Source organism: Catharus ustulatus, chromosome 8 (assembly GCF_009819885.2).
Source record: "Catharus ustulatus isolate bCatUst1 chromosome 8, bCatUst1.pri.v2, whole genome shotgun sequence".
In the NCBI taxonomy this organism is placed as follows: Eukaryota; Metazoa; Chordata; class Aves; order Passeriformes; family Turdidae; genus Catharus; species Catharus ustulatus.
In genome coordinates, this window is record NC_046228.1 from 33,745,804 (window position 1) to 33,766,118 (window position 20,315).

At 51.0% G+C, this 20,315-nt stretch overlaps 2 protein-coding genes across 2 annotated transcripts in view; one reads left to right on the forward strand and one right to left on the reverse strand.

The window, feature by feature from the left end:
- Positions 1-3,273: 3,273 nt before the first annotated feature.
- Positions 3,274-20,315, reverse strand: part of LOC116999273 (C-type lectin domain family 2 member H-like) — a 35,100-nt gene continuing 18,058 nt past the window's right edge. The window contains exons 2-6 of the mRNA XM_033065772.2: positions 5,141-5,649; positions 4,666-4,761; positions 4,386-4,564; positions 4,104-4,204; positions 3,274-4,013 (exon numbers count right to left, since the gene is read on the reverse strand). Of these exons, the coding sequence (XP_032921663.1) occupies positions 3,899-4,013; positions 4,104-4,204; positions 4,386-4,564; positions 4,666-4,761; positions 5,141-5,462 (813 nt within the window). The 5' untranslated portion in view covers positions 5,463-5,649 and the 3' untranslated portion in view covers positions 3,274-3,898. The remainder of the gene's footprint in view (positions 4,014-4,103; positions 4,205-4,385; positions 4,565-4,665; positions 4,762-5,140; positions 5,650-20,315) is intronic.
- On the forward strand, positions 17,797-20,242 carry LOC116999766 (C-type lectin domain family 2 member H-like). Its single transcript, XM_033066741.1, has 6 exons — positions 17,797-17,926; positions 18,225-18,566; positions 18,946-19,041; positions 19,143-19,321; positions 19,503-19,603; positions 19,694-20,242. The coding sequence occupies exons 1-6, from the start codon at positions 17,797-17,799 to the stop codon at positions 19,806-19,808; spliced, it is 963 nt and encodes a 320-aa protein (XP_032922632.1). The 3' UTR covers positions 19,809-20,242.

The window sequence follows — 20,315 nt, forward strand, 5'->3', positions numbered from 1 at the left end:
CAGACACCAGTCTTTCAAACCAAGACAACTTCTTTGAAGTAACACACGAGGCATCTCTGCTTTTAATTTTGAGAGTATTTGCAGTGAAGGAAGCCAGATAGAATTAATTAGGGAAGACAAGTGCAGTGTGGTTCCATTTCAGCTGATTTCTATTGAAGAATATTTTGAAGTAAACTGGTTAATTTTCCCTTATTGTCTGTGTTTAAAGTGGGGCAATCCCCATTCACCTGCAATATTAAGGGTACCAACTGAAAGAAACATCCTTGGCCATTTTTTCAGGGATATCAATTGATTGGGAATCCCAATGTTCTTGTTTAAATAAAACAGGGAATGCTCTGTATGATGCAATTTTATCAGTTTGAAATAAGAGCAAACCCTCAATTGACAGGGAATCTCTGTTGTGCCGCTTTTTTTAGGGTTTAAGTTGTTTGAAGCTCCCCCTAATTCCCTAATGTGAGGAATTTACATTGACGGGGAAAAAAGGTGGCAAAAAAAAAATCAGGAGGCAAGAAGTCAGGGAAAAGGTCACCAAAATGGGTGGCAAAAGAGGGTGGAAGCTAAAAAATGAATAAAGAAGGGGCAGTAAAGGCAGCAGAAAAGGGCAGAGGAAAAAGAGGGGGAAAAAAGGGCAGGGAAAATAGGGAAAAAATGGGGCAAAAGAACCCCCCAGGAATAGAAAGGCAGCGAAAAAAGGTGAGGAAGAGAGAAAAATTGAAGATGGTATAATGGTGAAAATTTGGCATTTAAGAAGCAGGAAAGGACTGGGAAAGTGAGGAGAAAAGGGTGCTAAACATGAGCAGAAAAAGGATAGGAAATATGAGGGGAAAAAACGGGAATGCCAGAGACACCCACACACAGCTCAGGCCCCCTCCCAAATCCCACAGAGCACACCCACATCCCCCCAAGAGAGCCCCTCCAAACCCCACAGACACCTGGGGCTGGATTCTTACAGGAACACACAGGAACAGCTTCTGCAAATGGGCTGGGAACAACGGGCAGGTGCAGGAATGTGTGCCCGCTGTGCTTCCAGCCTAGGAATCAGCCTGGCTGGGGCCATGCCATGGCAAAGTGTGTCCTGAACAACTGCCAGGGCTCTGGGCTCCAGCTGCAGCTGAGGAGCAAAGGGATCAGTGCAGGCAGGAGAACATGCCATGCTGTGCTACTGCTGGCAAGTGGGGATCTCTGGTGGCAATGGAGCCTCTCCTTCAGCAGCCAACACTCCCAGATGGGAATGCACAAGGCTACGAGACTGGGAAGGGAAGAGCAAAGCTGCTGTGAAGGTAAAGCTCAGTTCCTTCAGAGAAATCACCGGGGTCACTGCAGCACTGGTACAGGTAGGAAGCAGAAAAGGAGAGATTTCCAGTGAAGTGTTTGTAGTTTGGTGGGGAAAAGGAGTGCTGATAGCCAATGGCTGCAGGAATGGTAATCTAAATTAGTTCAGAGATTTCCCTTTTTTAAGTTGATGATGGTTATTAACCTCACCTGCAGTTATAAGGCCATATAGTTCCCGTTTTGGGATATATTCTAGTTTAGTCCAGCTGTCATCCTTGCTGCATACTTACAGCAACCATATTGAACTCTCATATTATGTGGGAATTTCCTTCTCTCCCTATCCCAAACCTCATCCCTCATGGCTTTTCAGCTTCGTTTTAATATATTAGGAAAACTTCCGTGTCCCTCTGCAATATTTCCATGGATAAAATCACTGAAGAACATTGCCTAAAGCTGAGCATGGGACCAGTGGGAAAGGATGTTATATCAGCATTTTCTGTCCCTGTGCTGATACTGCTGTCCCTGGGACGGAGAAGGGAAATCTGAATTTGTGATCCTGTCATCTTTCTCGTGTTTTTCATAGCTGATTCCATCCCCAGATTTTCCCACTGTAATGATGATTCTGGACAATCTCGGAGTGCACCCACTGGCCTTGAAAACACCACTGATGGTTATTAAGAAAGGAAAAGGCAAGTCACACCATTTCCAGGTTGGCAACCCGGCTGTCCCTCGGTGCACCTCTTGTAGTGACAGCAGTCGGTGCCCATTCCTGGTGCGGTGCTTTCATTATTTTATCTTACACCATTCTCTGAATTTGATACCCTTCTCATTTCCTAGCCTTTCCCGTGCCTCTCTTTTTAACCAGCACCGCCACCCCCTGGTCTCTCCTTGCAGCTCTTTCAGTCGTGGGGCAGCGACCACTGCAGGTGCAGCACTCGGAGAACATTTCACACCAGTCTCTCTCTATTCTATTCCCGTCACTCCTCCCAGCCTTTCCCGCTGCTCTTTCAGCCCCTCCGCCGCCCTGACGCTCCCTTGGTGCAGCTCTTTTTGGTGACACTTTGGCAGCAGCCACTGCTGCTGCAGTAGTTTCAGACTATTTTATACCATTCTCTGAATTGGATTCCCTTCCCATTTCCCAGCCTTTCCCGTGACTCTTTTTAACCAGCACCGCTGCTCCGACGGTGGCTCGGCCCTGCTCCATCAGTGACAGCGGGCAGAGGAGAGCCGGCAGTGCAGCTTTTTATTCTGTTTCTTTGATTCTCTCGATGCCATTGCAGCAGCACCCAGCTGTCCCTCGGTGCAGCTCTGTCAGTGCCAAGGGGCTCTGGGCAGCTGAGCCAGGGCAGGGCAGGGCAAGGCACAGCGCAGCGCTGGCGGGGGCGGCGTCCGGCGGGGCTCGGACTCTGCCGGCCTTGGCACTGCAGGCACAGAAATGAATCCCAATTGTCGGCCATATCCAGCACCTGCTATTTCTCCCCTCTTTTCCTGCATGCATTTCACAGTTTTCCCTTCCCTCCCACAGAGCTGGAAAGCAAAATGCCCGCCTGCCCCATGCCCATCCCTGCCCCTTTGCACCGCTCCAGCCTTGTCCCTCTTTCTCTCCCGTCACTTTGCACCACTTTCTCCTCCTCCTCTCCCTGCCAGCTCGCAGCAAAGACATTTCACCCCCTGGCACCAGCTGTCTCCTCTCACTCGAGGCACCTGCCCATAAAACCGGACCCGCCGTGGGACCGGGTAATGGTGGAATAGGAGTGAATTATGGCAGGGATGGTTGGGCTGGGCTGGGCCTGGCCAGGTGCCCGGTGCCAGCAAAACCGCTCTGTCCCTCTGCTCCTCACCCTGGGCAGGGAACTGAACACATTGGGAAAGGACGCGAGGGTCTCAGTAAATGCAGCGAGAGATGTATCACCATCATGGGCATAACAGTCTGGACGGGGGAAATTAATTGAATTTATTATTAAGCAAATCAAATCAAATAGGAGCAAAGGAATGAGAAGCAAGCAAAGTCCTAATAATGCACATTCCCCACACTGTTCTCCCCTTCCACGGCTTCAACTTATTCCCAATTCCCTCCCTCCTTCCTCCCCACACAGTGGCACAGAGTTATGAGGGTTACAGTCACATCACATCACTACCTCTCCCTCAGGGAGAAAAATTATTGTACTGCTCCAGCCTGGGACTCCTGCCTCAGAAGGAGAGCCAGATCCTTTGCGACAGACAGACAGACAAACCATTCTCCACAGTCGGGTGCCTGATATCAAAAGTGGGACTCGTCCTCAGCACATGTCACCTGTTCCTCTCCCAAGGACAGATCCAAAGTCTCACTTTCAGTCACTTGGGGATGATTTCCAACAGCCCAGGGCCATTTGGATTTCCCATTCCAGCTTGCTGTGCAATGAGGGCAATCCCCTCACTCCAGCTAGCGTGGCTGGCAGCATGGATTGCAGAGACTTTTCCTTTGAACAGCCAGCCCAGCGCTGGCACTGGGGATGAACAGGCACTGAGGTGACCCTGAGAGCAAGTGCAAGGCACAGGGTGCAGCTGAGAAAGGACAGCCCTGTGCCGGGCTCACAGGTGAAGCTGGGACTGCCCAGCGTGGAGAAGCTCCTTTCTCCAGCCCCTGTTACAGGGGAGCTCGGGCCTTGCTGCACAGATACCGATGCTGATTCCAGCAGCTCTCACTCCTGAATTTATCGTCAGCCAGGCACACACACTCGGCATTGCCAAGGACAGGAACCCTGCAAGGAGGAGCAGAGACAGCGCTGGTTCCCAGGGGAACACGTTGTGCCCCTGTCCCCCCATGCCCTGCCCGGCTCCCCGGCACTCACGAGGAGCTGAAGCTGCTGCCGTCCCCCCACTGCAGGTGCTCGCCCCATCTGCGCAGCCCGAGCCAGTAATCGACGTTCCCGCGGAGGCGGAAGAACAAATCCTGCCAAGGAGAGAGCAGTGGGAGCTGCCCCGGCCCCTCGGGGGGACACGGCCCCGGGGCTCCTTCCCTGCAAGGCCCCGGCACAGGGCTGCAGCCCCAGCCCCAGCAGCACCGAGCCCGGCCCAGGAGCACCCCCAGGCTCCCCTCAGCCACCCCACAGCGCCCGCAGCCCCTCACTCACCATTTCCTCATCCTTCAGAATGGCCAGGGAGGCCCCGAGCTCGGAGCACCGCTCCTGACCCTGATCCCAGGTGCCCTGATCCCTGGAGAAGTAGTAGCAGAATCCATTGTATCCAACCCAGCCATGGGGACAGCCCAGAGACAAGAGCGGAGTCGCAGGTGGAACTGGAACCTGTGGTGCTGCAGGGGAAGAGGAGAAGGTCTGAGGATTGCCCTGTGCAGGGAGCAGGGACCCCGCTGTGCCCCGAGGGGCTGGGCCCAGGCTGCTGCCCCTCCCTTACCTGACTGCACAGCCAAGGCCACCGCCAACGCCAGCAGCAGCGACAGGAGCAGGATCAGCACCAAGATGTGCACGGGATGGCAGCTGAACCCCTTGGCTGGAGCAGGAAAGAGCTGCTGGCTGCCAGAAGCACAGGCGGCCCTCGAAGCTGCTCCCCCAGTGCCCGGGGAGCACAGGAGGGAGCTCTCAGCCTGTTTGCTCCTCCCTCAGCTGGCAGCCAGAGAGCCAAGAGCCTGGACACAGGCAGGGACACAGCTGTGGGGACAGCCAGGGACACCGCGCTGGGGACAGGCTGCAGCAGGAGAGCTGCACAGCCTTGGGGGCAGCTGCGGCTGCCGCTTCCAGCCACGGATGGGGCCGAGCGGAGCACGAGGCCTCTTGCACACATCGGGAAACAGCCACACACCTGCCAGCCCTGTCCTTGCCAGCTGACACTGTCCCCTCCCTAGAGGCCACAGGTGTGGCCCTGCACTCACCCGGCAATCTTCTGAGGATGCTTCTGTGTCCATGGCCGGGTGCTGATGTGCCCTGGGGATCCAGGGGCTCCCTCACACTGCCTTCACTGCTGCAGATTCCATTGTCCACATCTTCACTCACTGCACGCTCACAAGTGGTGCCCCTCTGCTTATGACAAGTGCTTTCTTGTGCCGCTGGCAAGTGTGTCAGCCCGGCTGCTGGTCCCTTCAGGAGATGCAGGAGCTCCTTCACAGGCCCAGGGATGGGGCAGAATTCACTCTGCTCCAGCTCACAGCCGATATCTCTCTGCTCGGAACAATCAGCCCCTTGCTCTGGACACATCAGGAATGCTTGAGAATCCTTTCAGAGATCGGCCTCGGGAACAGCTGCACACCCACGGGGATGGCCCATTGGAAGGGACATGATGACAGGTCCCGACTGGTCCCGGCCCTGCGCGACACCGAGGCTCAGGAAGGCGCTGCCAGCTCAGTCCCGCGCTGTCCCCGCTGTCCGGACGCTGCGGCAGCACCTGCGGACACAAGCGCAGCCTGCTGTGCGCTCCAGGTACGTGCAGGCGCTTTGTGCCTCCACTCGGCGCCTGCAGTGCTTTGGGCTCTGAGGCGCGTTCAAGTTCATCCCGTGGCAGCCCTGAGCCGGGCAGGGACACCTCCCGCCTGAGCAGCGGCACCGAGCCCGGAAACTGTGGCGGGCACGGAGCAGCCACCTCCGGGCTACCGAGAGCAGCCGGGATGAGCCAGCGCTGCTGCGGCACCGGCTCGTCCCCAGGGATCCGCGGCGAGGAGGAGACCGCGGGCAGCCGCTCCCTCCCTCCGCCATCTCAGGCCAGGGGCACACGGGGGACCCCGGCCCAAGGAACTCGCCAGAACCGCCCCGTTCCCCTCAGCGCGGCCCCTCCGGCCGCAGCGAGCCCCGGGCTGGGGCACAGCCGAGCGCGGCTCGTACCTGGGCTGGAGCCGCTCCGAGCGCTGCTGCGTGTCCAGCCCGGTACCGACAGGTTCCAGAGAGAGAAGCCGTCCCGGCCGTACCGTGACAAGCAGAGTCTCACCGCGTCTCTGAAAATCCCCTGGCGGGTGCGGACCGCAGCCACTTTTGGTAGTTTTGACTGAACAGCGAGGCGCAGGGGCGGAGCGGGGGCTCAGCCGCTTGTTTACTCCCTTCCTCGCAGGTGTGGTCAGGATGCAGAAGGAAATAGCAACCGCAGCATACCCGGTAGCTGCTTCCGGCCGTTCTCAGCGTGCGATCTGCAGTAGCAGGCCTGGTGAAGCGCAAGACGGAGCACAACGGTGCAGTTCTTCCCGCCGTGCTCGGAGTCGGCCTGCATTTGACCTTTAATATCAGTAAAACGGAGCGCTTTCCCTCAATTCAAACCCATAGAACAGCACCATAAAGGCATTCCACCAGCATTTAAACATAAAATGAGTGGAAAACCCTGGTTTCTCAACTGGCGAGACACCAAAAATCATTACAAATGTGTATTTTCCTTCAAGTGAGACTCTACAAATCGTAGATGGAGGGGCCTCTCCCCAGTTCAAACACGGTTACACGGTTACTGAAAAGATGTTTTCCTCTTTTGTTTTAAGTCCCTTTTTTTTTGTAACCCTCCAGATTTTCCGTTTTGGGGTTTTTGGGGTTTTGGGGGGGTTTTTTTGTTGTTATTGTTGGTTTTTTTGTTTTTGTTTTTCATTTGTTGTTTTTTGCTTAGGGGTTTTTTTTGGGTGAGGTGCACTGGGGAGAGATTGGGAGCACTTCTCCCTGCCCACGGGTCACACCTGGGGTTGCATTCCCTGTGCTCTCAGTTGCCTCCCAGTGTTCCCAGCATCTCTTCCAGCACTCCCACCCACGGCAAAACCCTGCGGGGCACTGTGGGAAATAGAAAAGGTACCGAACTCTCAGAAAACTGCATGAAAGCAAATTTCAAGATGCAGAAGTGCAAGAATGCTGAAGGTGCAAGGACAAGAAACAACAGTGCTGTGTAGAGATAGGCCTCAGGAGAATATGTTCAGCAAGAGAGTAGAAATATGTGAGCTTAATAATGAAGGTTTATCCAGTGCTTGAAGCTATTAGAGGCAAGCATTGTTCAGTGCAAAGTACCTAGTACAACTTTATTAATCGGCCTGAGCAAATGTTTGTCACCTTTTAATATCATGCTATTTCCTAGAAAGTTGTTAAAAGACTTTTTCACAGAGAGAACTTGTTCTGCTGTGCAGGCAGCTGGAGCTGTTCCATCTCCCTTGCTTGGTTCTGTAGAATGAGGCTGATGATTGTGATGGAATAAAGCTCCGAGACAGCTGCTCCAGCATTCCCCTCCTGTTGTTTGTGTACATAGATATAGGTAAATATAAGGTAAGAGAAAAAATATCCCAGAAAAACCCCACAGTGATGGTGCCCCGTGTGGTGCCCTGTTTGGTTTTATGGAACAACTGTTGGAATCCCCAGACAGTTAAAAGGGACATCTGTGGAATAATCCTTTTGGATTAGAAATGGATCCTATTCTCGTCTCCTCCTGCCTGCTGGACACCCCAGGATGGAGCCGAGGAAGAAGCCTTGTGGAGAATCAAGGTGAGCTCTGGGGAAAAGAAATCACGGGACAAGATTTGTCTGTTGAGAAATGAGACATTTATCACTGGCTAAAGACAATTATTACTGCTGAACCTCATATTAATATTCAGGATGATGAATTGAAAGACCTTTTAACGTGGGTCAATATGAACTATTCGAGCACAGACTTTAACTCTGTCTTCACATTCTCTTTTTTGGGATGTTGGCCACAGGAAACTTTATGATCCATTCACTTTTGAACGGGATCAGAGCGTGGTTAAAATTATTGCTGCTTGTCCAATGATCATGAACATTTTTCAACAGTCGACCCCACCCGTGCTTTCCCCTGGAGCCCAAAACGAATCCCCAAAACTCTCCCCATCCCAGAATTATTGCCTAATTCAAACTGAGTACCCTGCTCCTTTTCTCCCTCAGCACAGCTTCTCTCCTCCTGCCTTACTGCCTCACAATATTTCAGCCTATATTCCTGCTTTGGTTTTAGTTCTCAACTGGGCAGAAATTCTAATTAATGTAATGGTTTTGTTTACCAATTTGAAATTTTCTTGTTGTGATATAGGATTAGGAGGCAGACAAAAACAGGCTCAACTTTAAATGGTATTAAGAAAATCTTAATTATTAGAAACTATAAGAAAATTAATTCAGGATAAAACTTAAGACCACTTTTCTTCTACTTACACACTTCCTTTTTTGTCACACTGAACATGCACAAAAAGCATCTCAATTAGTTTATTATCTTTAAAATAGGTTTTTTACTAATTTATTTGAGCGAGGAGAATTTTTTTGGTTTTTTGTTTATGGAGATTTTTTTTACAAGAAACAGTTTTTTTGTGGCTTTGATGTCACAGTGATTAGCTGCTCGGGAGAATGGAAATCTGAGCACTATGTAAAAACCTTTTTTTTCAGATTAACAGATTTTTTCTATAATTAATTTCGAGGACTATATTAATTGATGAGGCACACTTTAAGGATTAAAACCTTTTAAACAAAAGCTTACTTTATTTTTGAGAATGGAGTTGGTTTTTTTCTTCGTCCCTGGGGAACAGTACGGATTTTCTGACTGTTTAATTTAAGGGCATCACAGCAGTTTTAACATCTGCTTCATTTAACACTAATGCCTCTGCTCATATTGCTCATATTTGCAGTCAGAACACTTATATTCACTCCCGGGCTTTTTTTTCTAGCATGAAAAAAAAAAAAAGAAAGAAAAAAATGAAAAAAAATTTCCGTTTATGACTATGCATTTACTATGCTATTTTCCTTATTTGGGACTTGGCTCTTTTTTTTTTTTTTTTTTTTTTTTTTTTTTCCCACCTTCGTGTATTCTTAATACTGAAAGTGTGAATACTTGTCGCAGGCACTGGATATTTCTCCTCTCTTTCTCCTCTGGATTCCTTCCAGGCTGAGGCTGGGAGTTATTTTATGATACAGAGCCTTTTAAGGTCACGCAAAGCTGGGCTAGGACTGTAAGAGTTCAGCCAGCAAGCGCTGATGAATTCCTTGGCTGCATTCCAGTCAGGATGGAAACGGCTCAGCCTTGCCCTCCCCGGCCCAGGGGCCAGGGCAGGCAGGACTGGCCCGACCCCCCCTGCCCCGGCCCAGCCAGGCCAGTTATCTTTGGAGAGGCTGGGAATGACAGAGAGATTGTCCAGGCATTTTTGTTTTTACATGTGTGTTTCACAAAGATGCATAAACTTTCTCATTGGTGTAACAATGGGTCAGTCTTAAAAATCCGACACTGATTGCTCCTTGTCAGACACAAGGGAGACTGCCCAGGGTTTGGCAGGTCAAAATTTCAGGAGCAGAATTCCAGAGCAGTTCCACGTGTGCCAGCCAGTGCCAAACCTGGGACACAGCCTGGGATCATTGTTCAAACAGTAGAGCCGGGAGTGAGAGCAAATGGAAATGCTGCCCTGCCTAAAACTGATTCTAAAAGTGAAAGCAAAAACACTCCATTGCATCTATCTAATTTCTCAGAAATTAGATGGAATCTTGAGCCAGATAAAGGTTTTGATTCCTCCAAGGGGCAATTTCTTGCTGTGCCTGTGAATGTGGTAGAAACGATCGTAATCCACAATAGGAGGCCCTCTCTCATCATGACATCAAAGAACTCAGACAAGCTATAAAGGAGAATGGCCTGGCTTCTTCTTATTTTGATAACAGGATAAAAAGTATTTTTAATTCCTATGATCTCACTCCCACAGATTGTCATAATGTGCCTTCCCTGATTTTAACCAATTCTCAATTTCTCTTGTGGCACTTGGAGTGGAGAAAGCGTCTGACCAGACTCAGAGAAAGTTGTGCTGGCAGTGCCAGTGCTCAGCTCACAATTGCTCAGCTCGCTGGGGATTCCCCGTATGACAAGCGCCAGGATCAGGCAGTGCTGCCCAGAGCTGTCTCAGGAGATGTCAGGAACGCTGTGAGAAAGGCTTTAGGTGCTGCAGAGCCAGCTGTAGCCGTGCTTTTTCCACAGTAATGCAAGGGGAGACTGAAGCTTATAGCTCTGTCCTGGGGTGACTTTGTGCTGTTCAATTGTATCCCCATTTGTCTGTAAGGCTGGATTTGAGAGTGAAGCGGGGGGAAGGAGAAGCGGTGGAATGTCTGAGGGGGTTGTTTCAAACACAGAGATAGAAGTTCCATCGCTTCCTCTCCTGGACTGTGTTGCTGTGGTGGAGGGAGAGAACTCTCCTCTGCTTTATTCAGTTTTTGACTGACTGAAACAGAGAAGTTCCCTGGACAGTTTTTTCCTTTTTTCCCCCTGGAATTATTTGAAGCTGCTCTGGACTGGGAACCCGGGGGAGCACCAGGAACTTGGAGCTGTGGCCAGCAGGGCCTGGGCTGGGCAGCGGCATTTTCCAGAGCTGGAGAGACTGAGAACAGACTGAGCCGAGCTACCCCCACAGGAGAGAGACTTCCTGAATTTGTTATCACTTCAGAGTGGCAAGAGGTTTCATTTTCGTACTGTTTTGTTTTTTTTTTTTTTTTTTATTCCGGGTAGTGGTTTTCCTGTTGAATAAACAGATTTTTAACCCTTCTTTCTGATGAAATTTCTTCCCAAAATGGTTGGGGGAGGTTTTCTCCCAAGTTTGCCCTAAACCAGGACATTAATATATCAGTAGTAACTGTCTTAAAAAATTGTGGTAATATTTTCTTAGACATTTATGCATAGATGACATTAAAACAAAATAAAAAAGTAAAAAAGAAAGTTCTAAAGAGCTGAACTAATTGGTTCTGGCTTATCTCTACAATAAAATAACTGCATCTTATAGTTTAAATGAACAGATTTTAACAGAAGTTAGCACAGTGCAAACTTCACATTCCTCATCTCTATATCAAAAGAATTGCATCTTATAAATCAAACATATTTTAACAGAACTTAAAATTAATTTCACTGAAACTTAACATTACTTAGAGGTACAAGTACACCTAAGAGGTACACCTGAGAGAACTTCAAGTTACCATTGCTGAATTGATTTTAATGGAACTTAACAGAACTTGAAAAAATAGAACTTAAATTTAATAACACTTAAATTTAACTCTGCCTAGTCTAATACTTAATCCTAACTGAAATTAACAGTACATAACCTGAAGAGATTCTTAATTCATTTTGAGTTGCTCAGTACAAAAATTACTGAAAATTTTTCATACAGCAGTTAAACATGCAAGTAAACAACTGGATTGAGATAGTAGCAACATGCATTTACCGTAGGAATTCAACTGCTGCAGCTTTTTTAAGAATGCTTGTACAATAGATTTTAATTTTGCCTAAGAAAAGTAATGGGATATAAATACTGAAGGCTAAAACTATGAGTTTTGCACAAGTAACTTGGTGAGGTTAGTGGGTCTGTAAGACTGATCCTTGCATACAGAGAATTACAAAGTTAAGGGTTCAGTTTATTCTAAAGAGTGAGCTACTGTTCACTGTACTTGTGGTCCGTCGATACGGATTCGAGGCTTCTCTGTGCCCTTGCTGCCCTGGAGAGTGTTGATGGAGATTTTTGTGAGGACCCAGCCTCAAATCCTTCTAGAGAGACCCTCTTGGTGAGGGCTGTACTACCAGCGCTGAGCCACCCCACCTCATCTCCGTGTGCTGTGTGTCACTGGGGATTGTCCAAGGAGCTGTTCCTATTCCCAAAACATCCTCCTCTTCCTCCTGCTTCCCCTGGCACATGGCTCTGAGGTGGCAGGATGTGTTCTGTGACTCTTCACTGTGCAATGGTTTTAACTGGGGAGGTGTTTTGAGCACTTGAGGTCTGCCCTTAGAACTCATCACGTAAATGTTGTGAGATAAGGGGAGCAAGGCTGTGCAGACATCCTGGTTTTCCTACAAGACAAATGCCTTAGGAGATTTCTGTTCCTGCTAAGCAGCCAATCACCTGCCCTGTGAGCAAGGAAAGTATGTGACTGGTGCTTGTGTTAACTGGTTCAAAACCAAATAATTTAAAAACAAAATCAATTCTGTTCGGTTAATTTTGGGGTTAGAAACATTTGGAACTATATAAACATATATTTACAGGTCTGCTTTTGGATCAGACATGCATATGTGTCTGTATATATATATATATAATTTTTTTTTTTAAACCAGTTCACCTAGGCTGTGTATATAAGGCAGAAATGCCCCGTTCCCCACCTGTTATTTTAGGTAGTTGCTGAGGAATTTCCTATGTAAGCACATAGCTATGGATTTTGTGGTGGAAAACATCAGGGCTGAAGCTGTTGTGAAATACATAAAAGGAGCGGCTCCCCACCAGCCCCGTGGAGAGACTCGTGAGCCCCCTCTTGCAGGGTGTGTGTTAATGCACAATTATATTTCAGTGCTATTTTTGGATAAAGCTGGGCTTAGTCATGATGAATGCATGCAGTGAATGCATGAGAAATCTTGGAAGAGCTGCTGCTGACAGACATTTCTCATTTTCTAGAGTGAGTTTGTCTCAGCACTTGGCTGCTATGAAGAAGTCTCCTCTTTTTGCAATTTCCTCCTATTACCCTTAAACGGAGCCAAGTTAGAATTTAGTCCCAGCCTTTTCTTTCTTTCTCTGCCTGTTTGGCTCGTTTCCATCTCTCTCCCTTCTTAGCTTGTTTTCTTGCATCCCTGCTTGCATCATTTCCTATTCTCTCCCTGCTAGGCTTCTCCCTTTCCTTTTTCAACTTGGAAAGGCCTCAGCTGCCTCCCTATCTCCTTCCTCTCTCACCTTCCAGGTCCTGTTTCCCAGACCTGGTTCTTTCCTAACAAAACCCCTGATAATCCATTCCCCACTTAAGGCTTTCTTGTGTCCTTGTTTTTCCACCTTCTGGGTGCTGGGGGTGAAGGGGTGCCTTTGAGGAGCACACCCTGCTCCCTTTGCTCAAGAAACCAGCATTGCAGTTCTCCCAATCTCCTGCTGCTCAGGGCTTCCTTAGCCTCTTGCTGAAATGAAAAATACCCAGGAAGCTTTTCCTTTCTGGAGATTGCAATGGTTTCTACAAGTCCTTGAGATGTGACCGTGATGGTTACAAACCCCCAGTGCAAATGAAGGTTTCCCCCTTCTTTCCCCCACTCCATGCTCCGTCCTCTCCCTTACTTTGTCATCTCAACAACTGCTGAGGAAACCTTTCTCATCCAGTCAATGGGCAATGGAACTGCTTTTGAATTCTGCTTTAAGATAGGTTTTCAACTCAGGCTCTGCCCATGCTGTGGATTGGAAGTTTTGATTGAGTTGTTGGTGCTTGACAAGCTCTGTGCTGCTTTCAAGCCTTTCTCCAAGGGTCCAAGAATAACCCTGGCAGGGAGTGAGGAGCGTTATCCACTGTGTGTTTAGAAATGGAGTGTATTAAACCAGGTTTATCCAAAAGTCATACTGAGTGAGTGACATTAAGGCACTTGAATGACTTTGGGAGATTTTGGGTCCATTTAGGACAGATGTACCCTGAGAGAAGCTGTTTATGTGATGCTCGAGACATGCTCTGATCAGTGCAGGGCCATCCCCTCAAGAAATGCATGAGCCAAACCCAGGAACTGGAGGAAAAGACAGGAGTTGAGCTTAGAGCTGTACAGATGAAATCCCAGGGGTGTACCTTCAGCATGGCCCTCCCCAGCAAATTTTCTTACAAATAAATTGAAAAAAAGCCAAAAGCTGATGCTCAGGACTTTGGGATCTGGCTGGTAACCACGGAGGGGATGAGCTCCCTGACTGGAACTCAGGCAGTGGAGTGCCACAAGCCTGCAGTCAGATTGCTTCTCATTCAGGTAAAATTTAATAAGTTTTTTGTTGTTTTTTAAGTTTTCTTAGAGATGCTACAAGTGAAAAGAAAAGAAGCAGACTGGAGCACCACTGACACAGAAATTTATATTTTATTCTTTATCTTTTCCTTTCAAAAATATATGCAGATAACATGAACTTTTGAACTATGTGGTTTGGGAGAAACACTCTTTTTTTCCTTTCTTTGGAAGAGACCTGCAAGTCCTGAGGCACTGGGCCAATGCCCAATCAATGCATTTTATTGACGTTTTTACAGTTGAACAAGGGGCTGATAAGATTGACAAGGAAGACACAACTCAGGAGCTCGCTGGGCAGCAGCCTCTGAACTCTTTGGGTGATGCAAAGAGCAGTGGGGTATGAAGACTGTTTTCCAGTGTGAGATTGATCCATAATAACATGCTCACTGACATCAAAGTCACTTCTCATAAGCAACTTGTTCTTTCCCAAAGTGCAGGAGCTGCAGTGTTTGACAAAGCCTGGGCAGAATGATGAAGAATATTCCTGTCACATTTCTCCTTCTCTTCTTGAGCCAGCATGAGCAATCCATCCTCGTTCAGGGTTTTGATCCTCCGTGATTGTTTGTAGTCTAGAGAGAAAACAGCACCCAGGAGCATTAATTATTGAATCTGCACTGCCCCCCTCAGACGTGTGAGGTCTGAGTCTTGTGCTGGGAGTGGGGCCAATGACATTTCTGGCAGTCGGCCTTGGAGCTGGAAGGGTTTGGCGTTAACACTGGAGACTGAGCTCCCTCTGCGGTCAGAAGAGGGGGAGAGCCCTTCCTGCAGGAGCTCTCTGCAGGGAAAGCTTTTCCCAAGCCGGGTTTTCTCTGGGAACAGCTCAAGTCTTGTCTCTTCAAGACCAGACCAAGCAGTGCCCACAGGGTTTTGCCGTCGGTGGGAGCGCTGGAAGAGATGCTGGGAACACTGGGAGGGAACTGGGAGCACAGGGAATGCTAGGAGGGAACTGGAAGGGCGAGTGGAAGCAGCGGCAGTGAAGAAGAAGGAGCACTGGGAGGGGGATGAGGAGCACTGGGAAGGTGCAGCGCTCTCAGTTCCTTGGCAGTGCTCTCCCCATCCGTGCCGGTGCTTGGCAGGCAGAGGGATACTGGGAGGGAACTGGGAGGGAACTGCCCAGCACTGGGCAGTGTGCAGCAGGAACTGGGGTGAGCAGAGAGGAGGGAGAAATTACCCCTGTGATCCTCCCTCATGACTTGTCTGGCATTGGGCGCTATTTCTTCCCGGTTCTTTGGGAAAAGGAGCGACGTCACTCTACCACCCAACTCTGCCTCGCTCATTGGACAAAAGTATCCGCTCCCGATACTTTTCCTACCGCCTTCCGTTATCTTGGTTGACGCCCAGGTACGAGCCGCCCTCGGCTGTGGCAGCGCTCGGTGTCGCCGGGCTCCGAGGCGGCGGGGCAGGGAATGCGGGGGACAATGCTGAGCAGCCCGGGGCTGCTGCTTCTTTCTCCTGGGCAGGCGGACTCCGAGGCGCAGCTGTCCTGTCCCCGCATGCGGCAGCTCCCAGGCGGTGTCAGCGCCTGTCCCGGCACGGAGCTGGGCTGCAGCGGCTGCAGAGCCCGAGGGGCCGGGGCTGCGGGCACCGGAGAGCTCCCGCAGGCTGCGCTTGTGTCCGCAGGTGCTGCCGCAGCGTCCGGACAGCGGGGACAGCGCGGGACTGAGCTGGCAGCGCCTTCCTGAGCCTCGGTGTCCCGCAGGACCGGGACCAGCTGGGACCTGTCATCATGTCCCTTCCAATGGGCCATCCCTGCCGGCGTAAAGCTGTTTCCATGGCAGATCTCTCACAGGCTTCTCCCCCACTTCTGGTTTGTCGGGAGCAAGGGGTTGATTGTTCCGAGGAGAAATGCCGGCTGTGAGGTGGAGCAGAGTGAATTAGGCTCCATTCATCGGCGTCTGAAGGAGCTCCTGCATCTCCAGGAGGGACCAGCAGCCGGGCTGGCACACTTGCCAGGGGCACAAGAAGCCATTTGTGAGCGTGCAGTGAGTGAAGATGTGGACAATGGAATGTGCAGCAGTGAAGGCAGTGTGAGGAGTCCCTGGTTCCCCAGGGCACATCAGCAAGCGGCCATGGACACAGAAGCATCCTCAGAAGATTGCCGGGTGAGTGCAGGGCCACACCTGTGGCCTCTAGGGAGGGGACAGTGTCAGCTGGCAAGGACAGGGCTGGCAGGTGTGTGGCTGTTTCCCGAAGCAACGTGCAGCTGTCCCACACCTGGGAGGGAAAAGGGAGATGTGCCAGTCACTCCCCAGTGTTCCACCCGCCCCCACAAAAAAAAAACCAAAAAACAAAGAACAAAAAACAAAAAAAAAAATCCCAAACAAAACAAAAAATCCAACAAAAAATAAGTGGAGGTTACAAGAAGAAAATGTATTTTAAATGAAGGAGAAAATCTTATCAGTAATTCTGTTTGCACTGGGGAGGACCCCTCCTCACATACAATTCGAAAGGTCTTAATTGTAGGAAAACACACCTTGTTACAATTTTATGGTGTCTCACTAGGCAAGAAATCAGAGTTTCCCATTAATTTAATTAATTGTTATGGCTGTCTCACTTAGAGGTAGTTTTACAGGCAGCCTCACTGCCCCCTGCTTTTTATTCTCTTCCATGAGCACCCTGGCATGCAGGAAGCATTTGAAACTCTGGCTCATACCCAGGTCATAGAGCCAAAAGATGACTTTGTCCCGTAGTAGCAGATGGTGAAAATGGAACAAGTTATGGTATCAGGAAACATGGGTGACACCCACGGTAAAAGTGACTTCAGGTCGTGCTTTAGGATGGGGGAGCCGTGCTTGCCCAGAAGAGCAGCCATGGTTTTATTCCCGTCTCTCTCCTCGGACATGTCCTGTCCCACAGTTCAGTTCCCGGCTCACCTGTCACGGCACAGCAGGACAGGTGATTGTGGCCCAGACGCGGTTCTGTCACCGTCAGGATCAGTTCCGGGGGCTCGCCCATCGCCGCCAGGGGGGCCGGTCCTTCTCCTGACACGGGAGCATCGATTATGGACGATTGAGAGAGAGACGGGGACACTGACTGGAGATCAGAATCCAAATGGACTGGGAGCTACATGTGCTTATAGACCATTTTGGGAAGGCCAGTAATTTTTTACTACAGTCATTTAGTTAAACATCACACAGACAAACTTTACATTTCTACTTAGTTAAATCTTCTTTCCCATCAGCCAGACTTGATCCAATCTTCTTGTAAACTTCAGAGCTTTGCTTACTCTTGTAAAGCCATCTTGGTTACCGAGCTGTATATCCTGATTAAATCTACGGCACTATCAGTCTCAGCATAGGGAGGGAATTGGGAGGAAGCTCTCCGGCAAGAGAGCTGCCAAGGTGCAGCAGCCCCAGGTGTGACCAGTGAGGAGGGAGAAGTGCCCCCAGTCACTCCCCACTAAACAACCTCCCTCAAAAAAAGGAGAAAAGAAAGGGAGATTACGAGAAGAAAAGGGATTTCAAATGAAGGAGAAAAACTTATTTTCGGTACTTGTGTTTGAACTGTGTAGGCCAGCCCTTCACCTACCATGTGAAGGGTCTCAGTTGAAGGAAAACACACCTTTTTAAAGATTTTTGGTCACTCACTAGGCGGGAAAGGAGAGTTTTCTATTATTTCATGTTTAAAAGGTAGGAGTATACCTTTATGGTGCTGTTCCATGGCTTTGAACTGAGAGCAAGCGCTCCATTTCAGGGGCTGCTAAGGGTCAAAGAGCGTCAGACCCCGAGCACCGCTGGACGCGCGTGTCGAGAACACCCAGAAACACTTTCTACCGGGGCTGAGGATCCGAAAGACGAGCACTTCTCGATTGGTTGTTTCGTACGAGATTGTTCCGCACGCTGAATGGTCAAAAGGGCAAAAGCCGCTCCGCCCACCTCGGCTTTGAAAAACGGCGGCAGCGGCGGCGTTTACTGCGTGATCCTAGAACGGAGTGACAGTGACTGTGACTGTCCCCGGAGCGGCTCCAGCCCAGGTACGAGCCGCGCTCGGCTGTGCCCCAGCCCGGGGCTCGCTGCGGCCGGAGGGGCCGCGCTGAGGGGAACGGGGCGGTTCTGGCGAGTTCCTTGGGCCGGGGTCCCCCGTGTCCCCCTGGCCTGAGATGGCGGAGGGAGGGAGCGGCTGCCCGCGGTCTCCTCCTCGCCGCGGATCCCTGGGGACGAGCCGGTGCCGCAGCAGCGATGGCTCATCCCGGTTCCCTTCCCCACAGGGTTGGGACCAGCCGTGACCTGTCATCGTGTCCCTTCCAATGGGACCACGCCGTGTGGGTGTAGCTGCTTCCAAGGCCGATCTCCGAAAGGATTTTCCAGCAGTCCTGCAGTGTCGGGAGCAAGGGGCTGATTGTTCCAAGCAGAGAGATGCCGGCTGTGAGCTGGAGCAGAGTGAATTCTGCTCCATCCATGGGCCTGTGAAGGAGCTCCTGCATCTCCAGGAGGGACCAGTAGCCGGGCTGACACAATTGCCAGGGACACAAGAAGCCACTTGTGAGCGTGCAGTTAGTGAAGATGTGGAGAATGGAATCAGCAGCAGTGAAGGCAGTGTGAGGGAGCCCCTGGGTCCCCAGGGCACATCAGCACCCGGCCATGGACACAGAAGCATCCTCAGAAGATTGCCGGGTGAGTGCAGGGCCACACCTGTGGCCTCTAGGGAGGGGACAGTGTCAGCTGGCAAGGACAGGGCTGGCAGGTGTGTGGCTGTTTCCCGATGTGTGCAAGAGGCCTCGTGCTCCGCTCGGCCCCATCCGTGGCTGGAAGCGGCAGCCGCAGCTGCCCCCAAGGCTGTGCAGCTCTCCTGCTGCAGCCTGTCCCCAGCGCGGTGTCCCTGGCTGTCCCCACAGCTGTGTCCCTGCCTGTGTCCAGGCTCTTGGCTCTCTGGCTGCCAGCTGAGGGAGGAGCAAACAGGCTGAGAGCTCCCTCCTGTGCTCCCCGGGCACTGGGGGAGCAGCTTCGAGGGCCGCCTGTGCTTCTGGCAGCCAGCAGCTCTTTCCTGCTCCAGCCAAGGGGTTCAGCTGCCATCCCGTGCACATCTTGGTGCTGATCCTGCTCCTGTCGCTGCTGCTGGCGTTGGCGGTGGCCTTGGCTGTGCAGTCAGGTAAGGGAGGGGCAGCAGCCTGGGCCCAGCCCCTCGGGGCACAGCGGGGTCCCTGCTCCCTGCACAGGGCAATCCTCAGACCTTCTCCTCTTCCCCTGCAGCACCACAGGTTCCAGTTCCACCTGCGACTCCGCTCTTGTCTCTGGGCTGTCCCCATGGCTGGGTTGGATACAATGGATTCTGCTACTACTTCTCCAGGGATCAGGGCACCTGGGAGCAGGGTCAGGAGCGGTGCTCCGAGCTCGGGGCCTCCCTGGCCATTCTGAAGGATGAGGAAATGGTGAGTGAGGGGCTGCGGGCGCTGTGGGGTGGCTGAGGGGAGCCTGGGGGTGCTCCTGGGCCGGGCTCGGTGCTGCTGGGGCTGGGGCTGCAGCCCTGTGCCGGGGCCTTGCAGGGAAGGAGCCCCGGGGCCGTGTCCCCCCGAGGGGCCGGGGCAGCTCCCACTGCTCTCTCCTTGGCAGGATTTGTTCTTCCGCCTCCGCGGGAACGTCGATTACTGGCTCGGGCTGCGCAGACGGGGCGAGCACCTGCAGTGGGGGGACGGCAGCAGCTTCAGCTCCTCGTGAGTGCCGGGGAGCCGGGCAGGGCATGGGGGGACAGGGGCACAACGTGTTCCCCTGGGAACCAGCGCTGTCTCTGCTCCTCCTTGCAGGGTTCCTGTCCTTGGCAATTCCGAGTGTGTGTACCTGGCTGACCATAAATTCAGGAGTGAGAGCTGCTCCAATCCGCAGCCGTATCGGTGCAGCAAGGCCCGAGCTCCCCTGTAACAGGGGCTGGAGAAAGGAGCTTCTCCACACTGGGCAGTCCCAACTTCACCTCTTAGCTCTTGAAAGGCATCACCAGCTGGACTGAAGGTTAGATTTTTGGACTGTCCTTGGAAGAGGAAGAAGAACAGCTGACATTGCTTCCTGAGTAGGAATCCCACTTTAGGCATCAGACACCTGAATGTGAAGGGTGGTCTCTCTGTCTGTCTCTCTGTTGCGGAGAATCTTACTGTTCTCTGTGGCAGGAGAGCCACCGTGGGGCAGGATAAGGATTTGTCTCTCTGAGGGGCAAACAGTGACACGATGTGACTGTAACCCCCATCCCTCTTTGGAGTGTGTGAAACAGAGGCCTCTCTGAATTCTCCAGAGAGAGAGATCAGAGTGCAGGGATTGAATTAAAACCTTTTGATGGACTAATGTGTATTAAGCCACTCATACATGAAACACAGATGTAAGCTTCAGTTTTAAGTAAGTATTTGAGGTACGTTGTTATTATTATATTAATTATTC